The following is a 20,877-nucleotide window of genomic DNA, read 5'->3' as shown; positions in this document are numbered from 1 at the left end:
TCCTTATCTCTAGTCCGAGGGTCATAAGGTTTGATGACCAGAAAGATATTACCTTGAGCTTCCCTAAAAGTGCTTGGACATGGGTCAACTTTAAGCACCTGGGGAACCTTGTTGGAAACACTTATCAAGAACTATGTGTATGGCCTTTGATCCAGCGTTCAACTTTTGAAATTTATCATAAAGGATACAATCAGATTTATGAACAACGTTCATTGCAGTTTTGCTAATAATTAGTGAAAATTAGAAGTAAACAAAATGTCCAACAGTAGGGGGAATAAATTATGAATGTCCTGTTATGAAATAATATGCAGCCACTCGAGGAATCATGCACTCCAAGAGCATAGGGTATCTTGGAGAATTCTCGATTGTTGTTAGTAGAAAAAGTACTTTATAAAACTGTGTGTAGGCCGGGCGCGGTGGCTCACGCTTGTAATCCCAGCATTTTGGGAGGCCGAGGCGGGCGGATCATGATCTCAGCAGATCGAGACCACGGTGAAACCCCGTCTCTACTAAAAATACAAAAAATTAGCTGGGCGTGGTGGCGGGCACCTGTAGTCCCAGCTACTCGGAGAGGCTGAGGCAGGAGAATGGCGTGAACCCAGGAGGCGGAGCTTGCAGTGAGCTGAGATTGCGCCACTGCACTCCAGCCTGGATGACAGAGCGAGACTCCGTCTCAAAAAAACAAAAAACAAAAAACAAAAAACTATGTGGTCGGCTGGGCATGGTGGCTCACGCCTGTAATCCCAGCACTTTGGGAGGCTGAGGAGTGCAGATCACCTGAGGTCAGGAGTTCGAGACCAGCCTGACCAACACGGAGAAACCTCATCTCTACTAAAAATACAAAAATTAGCTGGGTGTGTTGGCACGTGCCTCTAATCTCAGCTATTTGGGAGGCTGAGACAGGAGAATCGCTTGAACCCAGGAGGCAGAGGTTGCAGTGAGCCGAGATCACACCACTGCACTCCAGCCTGGGTGACAGAGCAGGATTCTGTCTCAAAAACAAAAACAAAAACAAAACAAAAGAACTGTGTGGTCAATATGGTATGAACACATAGCGTCAGCCCTTTGCAAATGTGTACACATGTGTCTACATGAAATAAACATAAAAGACTGGAAAATACACCCTTGGGGGTTGAGAGTTTATTTGTGAGAGATAGAATTGTGAATATTTTAATATTCTTATTCTTTTTCGGTTTCTCAAATTTTCTACAACATCTAAACATCACTTTTTAATTAGAAAAAAAAAGCTTTGGCCGGGCGCGGTGGCTCATGCCTGTAAGCCCAGCACTTTGGGAGGCCGAGGCGGGGGAATCACCTGAGGTCAGTTCAAAACCAGCCTGACCAACATGGAGAAACCCCATCTCTACCAAAAATACAAAATTAGCCAGGTGAAGGCTGAGGCAAAAGAATCACTGGAACCCGGGAGGCAGAGGTTGCGGTGAGCCCAGATCACGCCACTGCACCCCAGCCTGGGCAATAAGAGTGAAACTCCATCTCAAAAAACGAAACAAAACAAAACACCTTTTAAAATATATTCTTTTTTTTTTACTGGACATTATCAAAAGTTTATTTATGTTTCAATTTAGAAATTCATCTGTTCCACGGTGAAACCCCATCTCTACTAAAAATATAAAAAATTAGCCAGGCGTGGTGGCAGGCTCCTGTAGTCCCAGTTACTTGGGAGGCTGAGGCAGGAGAATGGCATGAACTCGGGAGACGGAGCTTGCAGTGAGCCGAGATCACGCCACTGCAGTCCAGCCTGGGCGACAGAGCGAGACTCTGTCTCAAAAAAAAAAAAAAAGAAATTCATCTGTTCCCCCACCCCCATCTGAAACTAGATATGGAAAAAGAAACAAAGACTTAATAAAGAAACTTTCTGTTAAATGACAAGCAAAGCAATGATGAAAGCCTAAAATACATCTATGTTTAGGATGCAAAGTAAAAATAGCTTTTTTTTTTATTTTTGAGACAGGGCCTCACTGTCTTGCCCAGGCTGGAGTGCAGTGGCGCGATCTCGGCTCACTGCAGCCTCCTCCCCTCAGGCTCAGGTGATCCTCCCACCTCAGTCTTCTGAGTAGCTGGGATTAAGGCACATGACACCACACCCAGCTAATTTTTATATTTTTTGTAGAGACAGGGTTTCACCATGTTGCCTAGGCTGGTCTCAAATTCCTGGACTCAAGTGATACGCCTCCCTCAGCCTCCCAAAGTGCTGGGCTTACCGGCATGAGCCACTGCACTGGGCCAGATTGTTCTTTCGGTCTAGGCATGCCCCCTTCCAGCTTCTGTTCTAACACGCTCATCGGCTTGGAGAGGGAAGTGAATGGCAGACTATCAGTCCCGTGAAGGCTTCTGAGATTATCTGGTTCAACATGTTACATGTTATGTGTGGTGAAACTGAGGCTCAGGAGTGCAAATGGGCTTATCCAAGGTCATAAGGGAAACTAGAGGCCCCAGACCTCCAGCCTGGGCCTTAGGCATCTGGCCAATAGCCCACAGTCCCCAGGCCAGGCTGCCAGAAGGGCAAGAAGGTGGAAAGTAATTGCAACCAGAATTTATGGTGTATGGTTAACACATGTTCGATACTAACTGCAATGAGGTCTTGAATGCCGAGTTGCCCAGCAGCAGCTCGGCCTGGGAGTGACAGGTGAGAGGGAGCAAAGGGCAGCTGGGGTGGGCATGGAGCTGGCTGGGTGTGCCCCAGGCCTGTCCCTCTCATCTCTAGGCCTCACCTATCAGCGCTTCCTTCCTGGGCAGGGCTGAGGATTCACTCACTGCCCACGGCCGGCCGGGCAGGGACAGGAGAATGAGAGGCCTCCGCTGGCGTTACACTCGGCTGGTAAGGGTTCCAACTCCGGCTGTGGTGCAGGTTGGGAGGTGGAAAGAGGTGAGGTCTCTGGCAGGGTGGGGCCTGGGCTAGGGTTGGATGCGGGCAGTGACTTGTTCCCCTCTCAAGTCCTTCCCTGGCAGGCCTGCGGTTTGGAGCAAGGACTGACTCAGGAACATGGGGTCTTAACCCCCCTGCTCCAAGGTCCTCAAGGGGGACAGACCGATGTCTCTGTCCCTTCCTCCCTGGAGTGGGTGCTGGTTGGAGCTCTGTTCAGAGCCACACACAGCTAGACCCTGCCTCAGGCCTGAGCCTGGAGAACAGAGCGAGGCAGGAGAGGGGGTCCTGTCCATCTCTCAGCCCCTGAGAGGTCTCTTATTCCTGGGAAAAGCCTGCAAGGTCATTGTGTGGAGGCACACACACACACACACACACACACACATACACACACTCACACATGCAAACACACACACACATACACACTCACACATGCAAACACACACACACTCAAATGCACTCACATACACACTCAAATGCACTCACACACTCAAACACATACAGACACACACACATTCAAACACATACACACACAAACACACTCTGGTACAGAGTGGAAGCTCGAATGAATGAATGAATGAGTGAATAATGATGCCCTGATGGATGTATACATTTACACCATCCCAACTCACACAAACACATTGATATATAAACACACAAATTTACACTCAATACCTCCACACATTGATGTGCCTACACAACTCTATTCCAAGCCAACACACAATTCACACAAACACATTTTACATGAACCTACATATATGATCCCACATATGACTGCATGCATCATTTCACGGGCTTCACGGGAAAACTTTGGGCTTCATTTTCTTCCTTTGGAAAATGCTGATAAGAAGAAATACACAGAAGGCCGGGCGCAGTGGCTCATGCCTGTAATCCCAGCACTTTGGGAGGCCGAGCCAGGTGGATCATCTGAAGTCAGGAGTTTGAGACCAGCCTGGCCAACATGAGGAAACCCTCTCTCTACTAAAAATACAAAAATTAGCCAGGCATGGTGGTGGGTACCTGTCATCCCAGCTATTTGGGAGGCTGAGACAAGAGAATCGCTTGAACCTCGGAGCCAGAGGTCGCAGTGAGCTGAGATTGCATCACTGAACTCCAGCCTGGGTGACAGAGCAAGACCCTGTCTCTAAAAAAAAAAAAAGGAGAAGAAGAAGAAACACACAGAGATCACAGACAGTGCACACTGAACACAGGCCTGGGCAAGGATGGGTTTTTTGTTGTTGTCATTATTTAATGTACAAACACACACAATTGAAGCTCCCAGGGCTGGGCCACCACCTGCCTTCTCCTCTGCTCCCAAGCTTAGAACTTGATCCCTGCCACCCACCCAGGATCCACGGCAAACAGGCCGACAAATCGCACGGCCCACGGCCCCATCTGAGCCTTGCGGGGTGCTGGCGGGGGTGGGGGGACTGTGCTCCAGCCCTCAGCCGGCAGGGGCCAGGGAGGAAGCAGGCTGGCGGCAGGGGCAGCGTCCTGTCTGTCGTGGAAACCCCCAACTACCCTGGGCTGGGCTGGGGGTTACGGGCACACGGGCAGGGAGTGATGAGGGGGCCCAAGGAGGCTCCTGGGCTCAGGAGATGGTGGAAGCTGGGACCTCCTGTCCCTGGACCCACCAGGCCACTTTGTGTTTTTGCAGCCCAGCCAGGTGGAGGACACCCTGTCTGGGGAGGAGGGTAATGAAGAGGAAGAGGAGGAGGAGGCAGCTCCAGACCCAGCTGCTGCTCCTGAGGACCCCATGGTGCCCCAGCTGACGGAAGCCAGCCAAGTTTTGAGTGCCTCAGAGATTAGGCAGGTCTGGACATTGCCCATGGCACAAGAATTTCAGCCCTAAACCTAAGAGTCTCACCCTCCTACCCTATACCAGCCACGCCCAGGGGCACCTAGAATCACTTTTGCTCTGTTCTCATCATGCATTACCTCTGGCAAATTGCTTCTTCTCTCGGGGCTTTGCTTTCCCTTCTTGTAAAATCATCCAGTGTTGCTAGCACCTCCCTCTACGCTGGGCCAGGAGGTTAAGGAGGTAAAGAAAGAGCCTAGGATGGGCACGGTGGCTCACACCTGTAATCCCAGCACTTTGGGAGGCCAAGGCAGGGGGATCACTTGAGGCCAGGAGTTGGAGACGAGCCTGGCCAACATGGCAAAACCCCGTCTCTACTAAAAATACAAAAATTAGCCGGGCATGGTGGTGTGCACCTGTAGTCCCAGCTACTCAGGAGGCTGAGGCATGAGATTTGCTTGAACCCAGGAGGGAGAGGTTGCGGTGAGCTGAGATTGTGTCACTCTGCTCCAGCCTGGGTGACAGAGGGAGACTCTGTCTCAAAAGAAAAAAAGGAAGAAGACTAATTCCTACCTAGAACCAGCCCTTGGGAACTGAGGCCAAAGCTGGAGAGGGGTGGGCAGATGAGACGAGGATCAGGAGGAGGGTTCAGCATCTTTCCTATTCTCTAGCCTCTGGGGGCCACGGTGACCAAGCAGAAAGAATCCCCAGAGTCCTGACCTGGGTTCGAATCCTGTCTCTACCATTCACTACCCATGTGAGCTTTGGGCTAGTTGTTCCACCCTCCCTGGGCCTCAGTTTCCTCATCTATAACTTGGGAATAACAACCCCTATCTCCGAGGGCTGTTACTGATGGCATGAAAGTCCCTAGAAACAGCAGACTGCTCTATCGCCTGTAAAGCACTGTGCTGGATGCATGCTAGGTGTCCAAGCCCACCCCCAGGATATGGCAGGAGGGCACGAGGAGAACTCCTCCATTCACCTCCAGCCCTGTCCCCAGCTCAGCTTTCACTTCCCACCAAGAGTCACCGGCCATCCCTGGAGTCTGGTCTTCTGCACGTCGAGGGATGGTTTCAGCCTGCAGAGCCTGTACCGGCGGATGGAGGGCTGCAGCGGGCCAGTGCTGCTGGCGCTCAGGGACCAGGACGGGCAGGTGAGCTGGGCAGGGGCACCACCCAAGGCTCTGGGGGCACCCCACCAGGTACCCATGGGCCCTGTCCCAGGGCAGCTCAGGTATGAGCAGGCAGAATGACAGACTAAGTCACCTATAATGGACACTGATGATGGTAATGAGACCTGCCCACTCAGAGCCATTCCCCCATTTATGCATTCAACACATCTACACAGGGCGCCTTCTGTGTGCCAGGTGAGAGGTGGGATAGAGCAGAATCAACCCAGAAGCGGTCCCAGCTCTCTTGGAGCTAATGGTCTAAAAGGGGAAGGGTCAGATATTAAGCAAATAATCATTTGACTGTAAAACTTGGAGCTAATGGTCTAAAAGGGGAAGGGTCAGATATTAAGCAAATAATCATTTGACTGTAAAACTGCATCTTCATCCTCAGAAGCAGAAGAAACTATGGGGGCTGCTGGGCACGGTGGCTCACACCTGTAATCCTAGCACTTTGGGAGGCTGAGGCAGGAGGCTTGAGTCCAGGAGTTCAAGACCAGCCTGGACAACATAGCCAGACCCCGTCTCTAAAAAAAACCAAAACCAAAACCAAAAACAAACAACAACCACAAAAAATTAGCCAGGTGTGGTGGTATATGCCTATAGTCCCAGTAACTGGGGCCGGGGGCGTTGCAGGGTAGTTGAGGCAGGAGGATCACTTGAGCCTGCAAGGTTGAGGCTGCAGTGAGCCATGATCACACCACTGCACTCCAGCTTGGGTGACAGAGTGAAACCCTGTCTGGAAAAAAAAAAAAAAAAAAGATGTACACTGGCATTAAACTGATGTCAGAAGGAACATACCAAAATACCGAGAGTGGTTATCTTGGGGAAGAAGGAGTGGGATTAAGAGATGGCTTTACTTTTTTTCTTTTGCTTGTCTATTACTTCTACTTTTTTCTGTGATTACTTGTATAGAATATATATATACATATATATACTTTTTTTTTTTTTGAGACGGAGTCTCGCTCTGTCACCCAGACTGGAGTGTAGTGGTGCAATCTTGGCTCACTGCAATCTCCACCTCCCGGGTTCAAGCGATTCTCCTAACTCAACCTCCCAAGTAGCTGGAATTACAAGCACTCGCCACCACGCCCGGCTAATTTTTGTATGTTTAGTAGACACAGGATTTCACTATGTTGGCCAGGCTGGTTTTGAACTCCTGACCTCAGGTGATCAGCCTGTCCCAGCCTCCCCAAAGTGCTGGGATTACAGGCATGAGCCATCGCGCTCGGCCTAGAATAAGTATATTTAAGAAAAAGGAGGGCCCTGACGGCCCAGAGGAGGAAGCCAGCAGGAGCTCTTCCTCGGGGAGCGTTAAGGGAAAGGATGCATAAGGATTTCTGCTCTTGGGTGTGGAGCCCCCATGCCCCAGCTCTGCCCCAGCTTCCCAGGTGACCTCTAGGATGAGCCTGTATTACTAAACCTGAAGAATGAGGGTTGCCAGAGGACCCCTAGCTCCCTTCCAGATGCAGACTACAACTTCCGCTTTCCAGATATTTGGAGCCTTCTCTTCCTCGGCTATCCGACTCAGCAAAGGCTTCTATGGTACTGGCGAGACATTCCTCTTCTCCTTCTCCCCACAGCTGAAGGTGATGTTCCCAACCTTCCATGGGGGGAGTGGGGCGTGTGGAGAGACAAAACTCCCGGGGTCCCAGTGGCCCCCAGCTCCATCCTCCACGATGGGCTGCCTGGTGTGCCACCATCTTCCCACAGGGGAATGAGCAGAGCAGTGGTGGGCAGCGCATCCCCCTTCAACTGCCTGTCCTGCATTTAAAACGTACTTGGTGGGTCTCTGGCAACAGCTGACTGGCTGAGAGGAGGGAGGACCACGCTTGCCAGGCACAGGCTGGGAAGACAAGATGGTCCAAAGTAGACCTGAGGGCGTGGTGGCAGGATGATGAAGGAGGACACAGCCAGTGGCTTCTGAGGAAGTATGGGGGCCAGGCACCCTGGCTCATGCCTGTAATCCTACTTTGGGAGGCCAACGAAGGTGGATTGCTTGAGTCCAGGATTTCAAGACCTGCCTGGGCAACATAGTGAGACCCCCATCTCTACGAAAAATATGAAAATTAGCCAGACATGGTAGAGTACACCTGTAGTCCCAGCTACTTGAGAGGCTGATGCGGGAGGATCGTTTAAGCCCAGGAGGTTGAGGCTGTGGTGAGCTGTGATCGCACCACTGCATTCCAGCCTGGGCAACAGAGCAAGATCCTGTCTCCAAAAAAAAAAAAAAAAAGAAATATGGGGTGAAGTCATTGCTGGAGGAAGGTGAAGGATCGGGTATCGCAGTGATCACAGGTGTGGGAAGGGAGGGAAGCCTGCTGGAGAACGCCGGAGCAGCAGAAGCGCCGCTGGGCCGTGTGAGTGGCGGCTTGGGTTGTGAGGTTAGGGCGCTGCCACTTCAGCGCCTGCTTCTTCAGCAGCATCGGCTGCTCGGCGCAGGCCTGCAGAGGGGACAGCAGAGAGTGGACTGCAGAGAGCGGGCAGCCAGGGTTGGGGGTTTTGCCAAACTGGCTTAACAGCAGCAGAGAGGGAAAGGAAGTTGAAGGGAGTGAAAATACAACATGGACCACGGAACCTAGACCGGACCAGGAGGGGAGGGGAGAGAAGCAGGGGGCACTGGGGGACACCAAGGCAATGGTGGGCTCGGCATGAGAGGTCTCCTTGACATCAAAGGCTTGGAGCAGTGACAGCAGTTGGACAATGTATTGGAAGACAGGATACAGTGGACAGAGAGAGGGACACTTGAAATAGGCTGTGGAGGAGACACCTGCCATCCCTGGTGAGGACGAATTCTCAGATGTGACCATGGAAGACAGTGGCGGAAACCCATTCTGGGGCAGGGCCTGGACGAGTCCACGTGGATAGTGAAGTTTACCAGAGAGCTGTGAAGGGTGGTGGGTGGTGAATCAGAGCTCAGGTTTCTAATTAATGATGAGTGGGAGAGTGACAGGCACAAGATGACTGGTATAGTCAGGTGACTCGAGCTGCCCAAGAGTTGGGTGAGAATAATAGTCCCAAACGCCTTCCATCCAAAGGTTTCTTGCCTCTGGGTTATTTATTCACTAAAGCTATTGAGCAGTACCTGCTTGGCACAGAGCATACTATTTTTACTACTAGTAAAAATGGCCAGGCCAAGTGCTGTGGTTCATGCCTACAATCCCAGCACTTAGGGAGGCAGAGGCAGGAGGATCGCTTGAGCCCGGGAGTTCAAGACCAGCCTGGGCAACAGAGCAAGATGCCATTTTCCACAAAAAGGAGAAAACAAAAACAAAAAATGGCCAGGTGCAGTGGCTGGCTCACACCTGTAATCCCAGCATTTTGCGGGACTGAGGTGGGAGGATTGCTTGAGCTCAGGAGTTCAAGACCAGCCTGGGCAAGAGAGTAAGATGCTGTCTCTTAAAAAAAAATTTTTTTTTTAAACTGTTCAGTGGATGAAGTCGTTCCAGGTATTTGGCTATTAAGAGATATCTCCAATGCACAGACTAAGATTCCTTCAGACACATCCAGTCACACAGTCATCTGGTCTCATGACAGGGAGTTCACAAGGAGCTATGGACTGCTTTGCTAAAGCCAAAATATACCATATCTATTGCGTTGCTGCCATCAGCTGGAGGGGCTCCATCGAGCTTCCCAGGATCCAGGAAAGGGTGAGGGAGGCATGGTGAGCCAGTGCTGGTACTACTCATCACCACTTGCCTTCCTGAACTTAAGTCTTAGAATTCTAAAGGTCTAGAATTTTCCTTCCATTGCACTGACAGCTCCTAGTAGAATCTTTTGCTGGTTCCTCCTCATCTCCCCAGCCTTTCAACATCAGAGCTCAGGTGCTGGTTCTCATCTCTTCTCTAGCGACCCTCATTTCCTCTGTGGTCTCGTCCATTCCCACAGCTCTCCATGCTGCCTGTATGCTGAGGGCCTCTTCCCTGGACTCCAAACTCACATATATCCAACAACTGTCCATTATCTCTCCTTGCATCTCAAACATGGCATTTCTTTTTTTTTTTTTCCCCCTGAGACCCAGGCTGGAGTGCAGTGGCGCCATCTCGGCTCACCGCAACCTCCACCTCCTGGGCTCAATTGATCCCCCTGCCTCAGCCTCCCAAGTAGCTGAGACTACAGGTGCATGCCACCATGCCTGGCTGATTTTTGTATTTTTTGTAGAGATGGGGTTTCACCATGTTGCCAAGGCTGGTTTTGAACTCCTGAGTTCAAGTGATCTGCCTGCCTCCACCTCCCAAAGTGCTAGTATTACAGGCATGAGCCTGTAACTACCGATCAGTTGAGGTCAGGAGTTTGAGACCCGTCTGGCCAACATGGTGAAACCCCGTCTCTACTAAAAATACAAAAGTTAGCCAGGCACAGTGGTATGCGCCAGTAATCCCAGCTACTCGGGAGGCTGAGGCATGAGAATCTCTTGAACCGGGGAGGCAGAGGTTGCAGTGAGCTGTGATCGTGCCACTGCACTCCAGCCAGGGTGACAGAGTGAGACTCTGTCTTAAACAAACAAACAAACAAAAAAAAGGTGGGGGGAGGGGAAGCTAGAACTCACAGCATGTCACTCCTTGGCTTCCTCTTTCACTTGGAGAAGAGCCAAAGTGTGTCCAATGATCTACAAGTCCCTACACCTTCTGGCCTCTCTCTCTGAATGGCGTTTCTTGCTACTTTTCCTTTCTTTCGCTCTGCTCCAACCACACTGGCCTCCGAGCTGGTCCTCAAACATGCAAGCCTGCTCCTGCCTCAGGGCCTTTGCACATGCTGTTCTGCCTAGAATGTCTCTCCACTGGATCTCTGCATGGTTCAATTCCCACCTCCTTTTATGTTCTGATGTCACCATCTCAGTGAAGCCTTCCCTGACTACCTGATTTAAAATGGCAACACCCAGCCAAGCATGGTGGCTCATACCTGTAATCCCAGCACTCTTGGGACTCCCAAGGCGGGAGAATCACTTGAGGCCAGGAGTTCAAGATTAGCCCTCACAACATAGTGACATCTCATCTCTACAAAAAAACAAAAAAATAGCTGGGTGTGGTGGCACACACCTGTAGTCCCAGCTACTCCTGAGGCTGGGGCAGGAGGATTGCTTGAGCCCAGGAATTTGAGGCTGCAATGAGCTGTCATTGGTCATGCCACTGCATTCTGACCTGGACGACAGAGCAAGACCCCGTCTCTAAAAAAAAAAAATAAAACAAAAATAAATAAATAAAATGACAACACCCAGCCCTAGGAAGCCCTTAGTGTCCTTCTCTCCCTAGCGTTTGCCATCATCTAACACAGAAATTCTTCTTATTTTTTTCTTTTTGAGACAGAGTTTTGCTCTTGTTGCCCAGGCTGGAGTGCAATGGGGCAATCTCAGCTCACTGCAACCTCTGCCTCCCAGGTTCAATCGATTCTCCTGCCTCAGCCTCCCGGCCTGCCACCACGCCCAGCTAATTTTTGTATTTTTAGTAGAGACGGGATTTCACCATGTTGGCGAGGCTGGTCTCGAACTCCTGACCTCAGGTGATCCATCTGCCTTGGCCCCCCAAAGTGTTGGGATTACAGGCATGAGCCACCGTGCCAGCCAGAGAACTCTTTTACTTCGTTATCTGCCTTCTCCCACTAGAAGGTCAGTCCGTTGAGGCAGAGGTTTTTGTCTATTGTATTCAGCAGTCTACCCAGGGCCTGAAAATAGTTTCTGGTGCATAAGTGCTTTAAAAAAAAAATTGTTGAATGAAATGAGTAACTTTTTCAGGGGAGCCTGTCTTTCCAGTCTATTGTTATGGAATCTCATCTTCTAAAAAATTGGTTAATTCTTGGCTATCTTTGGCCTTCTGGCACTTGTATTCCTCATGAATTCAGTAGTTCCTTGATTGCTATTCCAAACAGCACCATGAACTTGGTCTTAATTCCTTCCACAGCAATGTTTATCTTACTCCTTCAGGTCGAAGGTCATGTCCTTCAAGAAAGTAGAGGAGGACTTGAATGATTCTGTCCTCTTGTGGTCACTTGCTAATATGATCTCATCCCTCCTGGGCATAGGACGTATCTTTTATTAGTCTGTTTTCTGGCTAAAAATCCTTTGGTTGCTCACAGCATTTTGGGCCACTGATTAAGGCAGTAACATCCTATCCTTTTGCAGCCCTTTAAAACTATTTTGACTCTTGAATAATTTTTGCATTCAACCAATATATATGTGCCAGGAATACAGCCAGGAACAAGACAGGCCACATGGAACTTAACGTCTTTAATATAAATAAATAAAGAGGAATAAAACAGGGTCTGGGAGGAAGGGCTACTTCAGATAGGGTGGTCCAGGAAATTTCTGAGATGACATTTGGGCTGAAGGATGAGAGGTGGGCCCTCTGAGGATCTGGGGGAAGAGCATTCTGGGCAGAGGGATTCTAGGTCAGGGATGGGCTTTGGGTGTTCCAGGGATGGAAAGACTGGTGTAGCTAATGTGTAGTCAATAAGGGGGAGAAGGGGCCAGAGAGAAAATCAGGGGTTAGAGCTGGCTGCACTTTTAAGTTTTGACAGTTTTTTTGTTGTTTTTTAGAGTTGGGGTCTTGCTCTGTTATCCATGCTAGAGTGCAGTGGTGCAATCATAGCTCACCGCAGCCTCCACTTCTGGGCTCAAGTGATCCTTCCACCTTAGCCTCCCTAGTAGCTGGGACTATAGGTGCACACCACTATGACCAGCTAGGTTTAAAAAAATTTTTTTAGGGCCGGGCGCAGTGGCTCACGCCTGTAATCCCAGCTCTTTGGGATGCCAAGGCAGACGGATCACGGGGTCAGTAGATTGAGACCAGCCTGGGCAACATGGTGAAACCCGTTTTTACTAAAATACAAAAAGTTACCTGGGCGTGGTGGTGCATGCCTGTAGTCCCAGCTACTCGGGAGGCTGAGGCAGGGGAATCATTTGAACTCAGGAGGTGGAGGTTGCAGTGAGCCAAGATTGCGCCACTGCACTCCAGCCTGGCAAAAGAGCAAGACTCTGTCTCAAAAGAGAGAGAAAAAAAATTTTTTTAGAGATAGGGGAGGGTCTTACTATGTTGCCTTGGTTGGTCTAGAACTCCTGACCTCAAGGAAACTCCTGGCCTCAAGTGATCCTCCCGCCTCAGCCTACTGAGTAGCTGGTGCACACCATCACACCTGGCTAGTTAAAAAATCGCTGGGATTACAGGCATGAGCTACTGCGCCAGTCCTAGGCTGCACTTTCGGCCATTGTTAAGGAGTTGAATTTTATCCCCATTGCAATGGGAAGCCATTGGAGGACTTAGGCAGAGGAGAGACAACATCTGATTTGGATGTAGAACAGATTACGCAGATTGCAGTGTGGGTACGGCTGTAGGTACAGACAGTGGATGCAGAGGCACCAGCTGGGAGGCTGTGATCCAGGCAGAGGACGGGATAGAAATGACGGCAGGCCCGCTGTGTCTAGAGCTGCGAGGCTTGTTGATGAGCTGGATGTGAGGCAGCACTGAAGCGCAGGCGGGCTGGTGTTGTCCCAGTGAGAGGCGGCGATGAGTTAGAATGGCAGTATCAGTTCCCACTCCTGGCCTGGACTGCTCCCCTCCTACCTCCAGCTTTGGAAGCAGGAAGCCTCAGGGGTTGTTGTCCTATTCTAGAACAAAGAGGCTTCTAGGCTGTAGGAATTCAAACTAGAGGGCATGTGGTGGTGACTCCAAGGAAACTGAGAAGAGAAACCCCAAGATCCCTGAGCCCGGAGTCCCACCTGCGGCTGGGTTGGGGCCTGGATGCTGTTCCCGCCAAAACACTGCCACCCAGTGGTTCGGGGTCAAACTGCGAGGCGGGACTCGCTCGCTTAGTAACCCTATATATCACCCAGGTCTTTAAGTGGACTGGAAGCAACTCTTTCTTTGTGAAGGGAGACTTGGATTCACTGATGATGGGCAGTGGCAGGTGAGTGTCTCAGTCTTCCCGAGTCTTGGGGTGGTCTGTGTTCTGGTCCCTTTCCCTCTGCTGAACTGCTGGGCTAGGCTGCCCTTGATGCAATGGGGAGACTAGTGGGGAACTCTCAGGCTGTTCCCTTCATTGCTCAGCCTCCCAGCCAACCCCCTCAACCTCACGCTAAGCCAGTATTAAGAAGAAAGGATGCATGAGTGCCCCCACCGAAGTGTTACAGCTGGTGACAGTTTAGTCTGAATGTATGCAACTTTGGGAATAGAATTCCACATGGTTGGATGAGGCTAGTGTCAAGAGATGAGTGTGCCTCGTTTTTCCATCAGCCCAGGAATTGCAGGGGACATAACTCATTGCAGGAACCTCCCTCGGTGAGGACGGGGTGGAGAAAGGTAGGAAAAAAAGGTTGATCTCATCCTGGTGTGACCTTCACATTCAGGGGGCATGCGTCTTATCCTGGGGGCGGGGATGAGAGCATTGCTTGATTAGTACCAGGCAAATTCTTTGCTCTCCCAACTGCCTGAAAAGCCTCCACTGAGGGGCAGCTTGGCACAGAACACATCAGCCATTGCTGATCTGCAGAAATTCACTTCCTGGCTCCAGCCAAGGTTTTCTGTCAAATAAGGGGATTAGAATGGACACTCTGAAGCATTTGGGCTCTCAGAGTTTGCACCCTGAGATGTACTAGCTTTGGTTAAAGAATTGCCATTTTGTTTTTTTTTGAGACAGAGTCTCGCCCTGTCACCCAGGCTGGAGTGCAGCGGTGTGATCTCAGCTCACCACACCCTCCACCTCCTGGGTTCAAGTGATTCTCCTGCCTCAGCGTCTTGAGTAGCTGGGACTACAGGTGCCTGCCACCATGTCCGGCTAATTTTTGTATTAAGAATTGCCATCTTGGGCCGAGTGTGGTGGCTCATGCCTGTAATCCCAGCACTTTGAGAGGCCGAGGTGGGCGGATCATGAGGTCAGGAGATCGAGACCGTCCTGGCCAACATGGTGAAACTCCATCTCTACTAAAAATACAAAAAATTAGCCAGGCGTGGTGGTGGGCACCCGTAGTCCCAGCTACTCGGGAGGCTGAGGCAGGAGAATGGCGTGAACCCGGGAGGTGGAGCTTGCAGTGAGCCGAGATCGCGCCATTGCACTCCAGCCTGGGCGACAGAGCAAGACTCCTATAAAAAAAAAAAAAAATTGCCATCTTGACCAGGCGCAGTGGCTCACACCTGTAATCCCAGCACTTTGGGAGGCCGAGATGGGCAGATCACTTGAGGTCAGGAGTTCGAGAGCAGTCTGGCCAATGTGGTGAAACCCCGTCTCTACTAAAAAATACAAAAATTAGCTGGACGTGGGGGCAGGCGTCTATAGTCCCAGCTACTCGGGAGGCTGAGGTGGGAGAATTGCTTCAACCCGGAAGGCAGAGGTTGCAGTGAGCCAAGATCGTGCCATTGCACTCCAGCCTGGGCGACAGAGCGAGACTCCGTCTCAGAAAAAAAAAAAAAAAGAATTGCCATCTTTAAAATGCTCCAAATGTTCTAAAACTGGGCTGTGGTGACAGTTGCACCACTGTATATACTTATTAAAATGCTGAACTGTTCAAAAAATACTCTTGGCCGGGCATGGTGGCTCACGCCTGTAATCCCAGCACTTTGGGAGGCCAAGGCAGGCAGATCGCTTGAGGTCAGGAGTTCGAGACCAGCCTGGCCAACATAGCAAAACCCCATCTCTACTAAACATACAATAATTAGCCAGGCATAGTGGTGGGCAGCCTGTCATACCAAGCACTCGGGAGGCTGAGGTAGGAAAATTGCTTGAACCCAGGAGGTGGAGGTTGTGGTGAGCCAAGGTCATGCCACTGCACTCCAGCCTGGGTGACAAAGCAAGACTCCATCTCAATAAATAAATAAATAAATAAATAAATAAATAAATAAAGCTCTTAACCCCATGGGGTACAATGTGCTGAGTCCCCAATAATTCAGTATAAATTGCTTTAAGGGGTGATAAGACAGGTGAAACTGGGCTGCCGTCCTGGCACGGCCAAGAGCTGATGCTGGTGGCAGAGCCTGGGGGTTTCAGCACGCAGGAGTGAGCCGCACCAAGACTGTCCTCTTCTCTCTAGTGGGCGGTTTGGGCTGTGGTTGGATGGAGACTTGTTTCGCGGGGGAAGCTCCCCTTGCCCGACCTTCAACAACGAGGTGCTGGCCCGGCAGGAGCAGTTCTGCATCCAGGAGCTGGAAGCCTGGCTTCTCAGCTGACAGCCCTGCGGCAACAGGTACTCAGCCCTGCTCATGATGCCACCCAGGCCTTCCTGACACACGGCAGCCTGTGCTGTTCGAAACACAGATGGTGAAGGGCCCTAGAGTTGGCCGAGGCTGCTGGCCAGCCTCCTTGTGGCCTGGGGACCCAAGATACAGGTGGGAGCAGGCACTGCTCTTTTGCAGAGGTGACTTTGAAGGATTAAAAGATGCTTACACCTTACTCAAGCAGCACAGAGACCCTAAGCTAACAGGGTCTTAGAAAACTCAGAAAAATCCGCATCCCTTCCCCGCTCGTGCCTGCCTCCTGGCAAAGGGAAGATTTTTCACTATGCTGTTCCTCGCCAGCTACTGAACGAGGAAAACCAACCTCATGAACATTATCATTTTAGAGGTTCTACAACTAATTCATGTTTTTGTAGAAAAACCAGAAGATGTTAAAAAAAATTAAAATTGCCTAAAATTCAACCCCCCTGCCCAACTCTTAACATTTTCATGTATATCCTTCCAGACAATGCTCCATGAATATATGTGTGTGTGTGTGTATACTTACAAAAACAGGATTCTACTCTGTATGTGTGGAAATGATTTTAACTTACAGAATATTGTCAAACCTTAGAAACCTGGGCTTGAGCACTGGAACTAATAAAGACTGTAGCAGCGTCGTTCCTCCTCTGGCCTGCTGCAGAACGTTGAGGCCTTTTTGTCTGCCACCAGTGCCAGTTGCTTGTGAGTCTGTTATTTAATTTCACGATGAAGGTATGAAAGGAGCAAATGAGTAATATGCATATTTGGACGAAGAGGTCGAAACCTTTGTGGAACACAACTTTCAAGATGGAGATATATATTCACGAAGCTTTATTGCAGCTGTTTCCCTTGCCCAGTTGAAGTGGCCAGTCATTTTAACTTGCAGTTCTATTTACATTCCCAAGGTAACCATGTTCAGTAACTCTCTAGAGGCTAAGCTGTTAAAATTTCCATTTTTATACAAATAGCAAGATGTTTCTTTCTTTCCTTTTTTTTTTGTTTGAGACAGAGTTTAGCTCTTGACCCCCAGGCTGGAGGGCAGTGGCCTGATCTTGGCTCACTGCAACCTCTGCCTCCGGGTTCAAGTGATTCTCCTGCCTCAGCCTCCCGAGTAGCTGGGATTACAAGCGCACACCACCACGCCCGGCTAATTTCACCCGGCTAATTTTTGTATTTTTAGTAGAGACTGGGTTTCGCCATGCTAGCCAGGCTGGTCTCAACTCTTTATCTCAAGTGATCTGCCCACTTTGGCCTCCCAAAGTGCTGGGATTACAGGCATGACCACCTGGCCTAGCCAAGAAAAATGTAACCTTGTAAATAGCACAGAGTTCTCATAATGAAAACAGTTGCAAAGAACATAAAGTACAGCTGCGTTACATGTAACAAAAGATGCAAACAAAATAGATTCAAGTTGTTTTGCAGACAGCACAATGATACAATATTAGGACTACAGAATCTCAGAGTAAACCACAACGATTTAAAGGTAAGATACACAGAAAGAAAATCATTTCAACAGAAAAATATGACATTCCTGACCTTAGGTCTGGGCACATGACGTCTGACCCCTATAGAGGCACCTTGGCTAAAATGGGAATGACCTAGTGCCATGGCTGACCTCACTTGTGCATTGCTGAGCCCATATGTGAACAAATCCCCTTGACATAGCACCATGGTAGGCATGAGAGGAGAAGGGTTTTAACTATTCTCTTATGAATTGTAACCAACCCTTATTATCTACTGATGGATGGACGGGGGGTGGGGTGATCATACAGGATGGCAGACATTCCAAGTACTCTTCACCCCGGTGTGGACGGAACAGAATCTGGCTACACGGTGGCCAGTGACAGACTGCTGGGAAATCTGCTGGCCTGTGGTCTGAGTTCCCCTACTCGCTCAGGCTGCCCCTCACTCCCAGTGTGCCAGGGAGGCTTAGTCCGGGGAGCATCAGAGCGGGAGACATTCGGGGCTCATGGCTCCCATCCCCACTGGCCTGTATCTTCAGCACCCTCTGGCCACCACCAGCTTTGGCTCTAACTGCAGACTGTTGTTAGTGAATTGCTATAGAACTGGGAATGAGGTATGCCCTGGGCACAGGGGCACTGTCCCACCAAGGTGGTGCCCACTCCACTGCTGGGAAAGCGAAGTTACCTAGGGGAGCCTGGAACCCACTGGGTGGTCACTAATTTCAGCACAGGCAGTGCAGTGTTTGAGCTTTTTTTTTGGAGATGGAGTCTCACTCTGTCACCCAGGCTGGAGTGCAATGGTGTGATCTAGGCTCACTGCAACCTCCGCCTCCCGGGTTCAAGCAATTCTCCTGCCTCAGCCTCCCAAGTAGCTGGGATTACAGGCGTAGGCCGCCATGCCTGGCTAGTATTTGCTCTTAAATACACAAAATGCACTGAACCGGCAAAAACAAAGTCCCAGGTCTGAGGAGCTCTCAGGACGGTGCCTGTGACGGCCTCTGGCCAGCTCTCCAGGATACTGAGAGCGCAGGTCAGGGGAGACCTTCTCCAGGCTGGGCAGTGGGAAGGCCCTCTGGACCGGGGGAGTGAGTATTCAGGAGTCAAAGGCACTGCCCAGGTCTGGAGCTGCCACTGAGCCAGGGCACAGCCTAGTTTGGGGGATTCCTCTGTCACTGAGGTAGGATTTCCCAAGAAGAGGCAGCTTTATGCTCCACTCACAAGGAGGCCAGAGCTCTCAGATCTTCCCCCAAACCTAATCAGGCCTCTCACCAGTGTGTTGGAGGCCACTCCTGGCCATCATCTCCAACTCTTTACCCCGACCTGGCACCTCGTAGGGGGCTAGAAGGGTGAGGGGAGGTGTCTTTCACCTATGCTTAGGTCACTCTTAGAGGACTATCCTCAAACTTGAGGTGACAGGGAACTCTTCACGGGGGCAGGATTTGATGTTTTGTTTTTAGCCATGTTTGTCTATGACAATGTCAACTTCTAATTCAAATTTGTACCCTTGACTAATTTCTACGTTAAAAACAAAAAACAATCATCCGTCATAAAAGTTCGGAGTAAGCTGGGTGTGGTGGTGGCAAGTGCCTTTAGTCCCAGCTACTTGGGGGGCTGAGGCAGGAGAGTCGCTTGAGCCCAGGAAAGTTTGAGTCCACCCTGGGCAACAGAGCAAAACCTTGTCTCTTAAAAAAGAAAAAAAATAGAACTCAGGGTAGCTAAAAGAGTTGTTATTCTAAGAAAATAGACTACTGAAGGAGAAAGGCTTTAATAATATTAAAAATAGGCAAGGTAATGCTTTTCATAGTATAGTAAGATTTGCCTAATACCATCTTATTTCTTTGATTAAAAGTTACTTAGCTTTAGCATGCGTGTACATTCAAAATACAAAATTAAAGCATGAGTTGTCATTAATTTGCAGAATTCTATGATTGAAGCCCTTAAATGAATTGTGCAAGGGAGGGAGTTTGTAAACAACTAACTAGAGACATTCACATTGGGTCATCTTTAAAAAGCTGGACTCTGCTTTTGGATGCTTCTCGGAGGCGAGTTGGATTTTGGCCTGAAGCCCCGTAGTTCCATTCCTTTTTTTGAGGTGTTATGAGTGGGGCTATAACATCGCCATCCTATTAGGAAGAGAGAGAAAAACAGGGAACAGAGAAAAGCCAGTTTCCATCATCTTATTTCTGAGTGAAAGTCTCAAGTGCGCACATCCTCGTCTTGCATATAGATTGCTTCTAGGTGTCCTCACTCCAGGGAAACTCCAAATTACATATGCCCTGTGCTTGGGACAAATTAGAAACACTACAGTCTTATGTAGGAAGAGCCTTCATGAAAACAGCCACTGGCCTCTGCAGAGATGACCGGAAGCAGCATACCACTGTCCACCTCTGTGGCCTCCTTCACACACCTTCACAGAGCACAAACCCTGTCCTGTTTTCCCAGGAGAAAGACAGGATGCACTGAACCCCTAGGTTCTCTCTTGCTTGGTCCCCTCTGCAATAAATGGCCCAGGTCTACAAGATGGCAAAGAAGGGGAGGAAGGACAGTATGTACCTACAGAATTTAAATTTTTCTCTGCATCAAAGCTCTAACGTTGGTCCCATCAGCATAGGCTCCAGCCAAAGGAGCTCCTCCACCCAAAATGAGGAGAGATCCAAAGGGAGGTGATACAATGACCTGAAACCATAGAGGTAAGAAGCAAGGCCTCCTAATACTTGACTCTATGCTAAACTGTTCTGAACTTGTGGGTAGATCCTTTTGGGTTACAAGATGATGCACTACCAGGAATACAATGCTGGTGGGAGGATTCGTGCTCCTCATCTGCCTATTTGCTCTCAGATCCATTCTTCACTCTTCCTCTCCCTACTCTGTCTTACAGGAGCTACTCTGGTAAATTACATTTCTCAGCTCCCATGCTTGTTGGTTTCCAGTTAGGTTTGGTCAGTGGGAGGCTCTGGTGGGAGACTGGAGGTGAGAAGAGGGCAGAGAAGTCAGGTTTTTTCTCTCCCTACCTCCTCTGGCACGAGCGGCAGTGGCAGTGACTCTTCTGTGGTTCTAGCTTCTGCAGGTGGCCCCAGCTCCTGGACTGCCACCTGCTCCCTTGGTCTCTCCTATCCTAGAGGTGGTAGCAGCTTCCTGCTGTTGAATCACTGTCCTCTGTGCTCATTTAGCTCTGCCAAAACTTTTGTATCTCATCCCCCATGTTAAATTTTTTCTGTTGAAGTACACTGGATCTGAGTTGATAGAACCATTAAAAATAGTTTTTTAAAAACTTATTTTTTTTTTGAGATGGAATTTTGCTCTGTCACCCATGCTGGAGTGCAGTGGCACAATTTCAGCTCACTGCAACCTCCACCTCCAGGGTTCAAGTGATTCTGCCGCCTCAG

At 49.8% G+C, this 20,877-nt stretch overlaps 2 protein-coding genes across 3 annotated transcripts in view; one reads left to right on the top strand and one right to left on the bottom strand.

Annotated features, from left to right (window-relative positions):
- The first annotated feature begins 2,752 nt into the window (after window positions 1-2,752).
- TLDC2 (TBC/LysM-associated domain containing 2) lies at window positions 2,753-20,756 on the top strand. Of its 2 annotated transcripts, XM_032142271.1 has the most exons (7): window positions 2,770-2,839; window positions 4,542-4,697; window positions 5,683-5,835; window positions 7,344-7,439; window positions 13,676-13,749; window positions 15,866-16,018; window positions 19,410-20,756. In XM_032142271.1, exons 1-6 carry the CDS (start codon window positions 2,807-2,809, stop codon window positions 15,999-16,001), a joined length of 648 nt encoding a protein of 215 aa, XP_031998162.1. In that variant the 5' UTR covers window positions 2,770-2,806; the 3' UTR covers window positions 16,002-16,018; window positions 19,410-20,756. The 2 variants fall into 2 exon arrangements, with proteins under 2 accessions (XP_031998163.1, XP_031998162.1); XM_032142272.2 differs by lacking the exon at window positions 7,344-7,439 and having other exon boundaries at window positions 2,753-2,839.
- Window positions 16,670-20,877, bottom strand: part of SAMHD1 (SAM and HD domain containing deoxynucleoside triphosphate triphosphohydrolase 1) — a 60,700-nt gene continuing 56,492 nt past the window's right edge. Inside the window, exon 16 of the mRNA XM_032142269.2 lies at window positions 16,670-19,614. Coding sequence (XP_031998160.1) covers window positions 19,480-19,614 — 135 coding nt within the window. The 3' untranslated portion in view covers window positions 16,670-19,479. The remainder of the gene's footprint in view (window positions 19,615-20,877) is intronic.

This window comes from Hylobates moloch, unplaced genomic scaffold (genome assembly GCF_009828535.3).
Source record: "Hylobates moloch isolate HMO894 unplaced genomic scaffold, HMol_V3 SCAFFOLD_21, whole genome shotgun sequence".
Classification (NCBI taxonomy): Eukaryota; Metazoa; Chordata; class Mammalia; order Primates; family Hylobatidae; genus Hylobates; species Hylobates moloch.
The sequence above is the reverse complement of the archived record's forward strand: the minus strand, read 5'-3'. Positions and strand labels throughout refer to the sequence as shown.

What these genes read in the sequence shown, in the direction of transcription:
- TLDC2 (XM_032142271.1), top strand. Translation starts at nt 2,807, where the DNA reads ATGAGAGGCCTCCGCTGGCGTTACACTCGGCTG. An exon ending in GTGCCTCAGAGATTAGGCAG is followed by an intron (nt 4,698 to 5,682) that starts GTCTGGACATTG and finishes CCCTGTCCCCAG; the next exon opens with CTCAGCTTTCACTTCCCACC. An exon ending in TCAGGGACCAGGACGGGCAG is followed by an intron (nt 5,836 to 7,343) that starts GTGAGCTGGGCA and finishes TCCGCTTTCCAG; the next exon opens with ATATTTGGAGCCTTCTCTTC.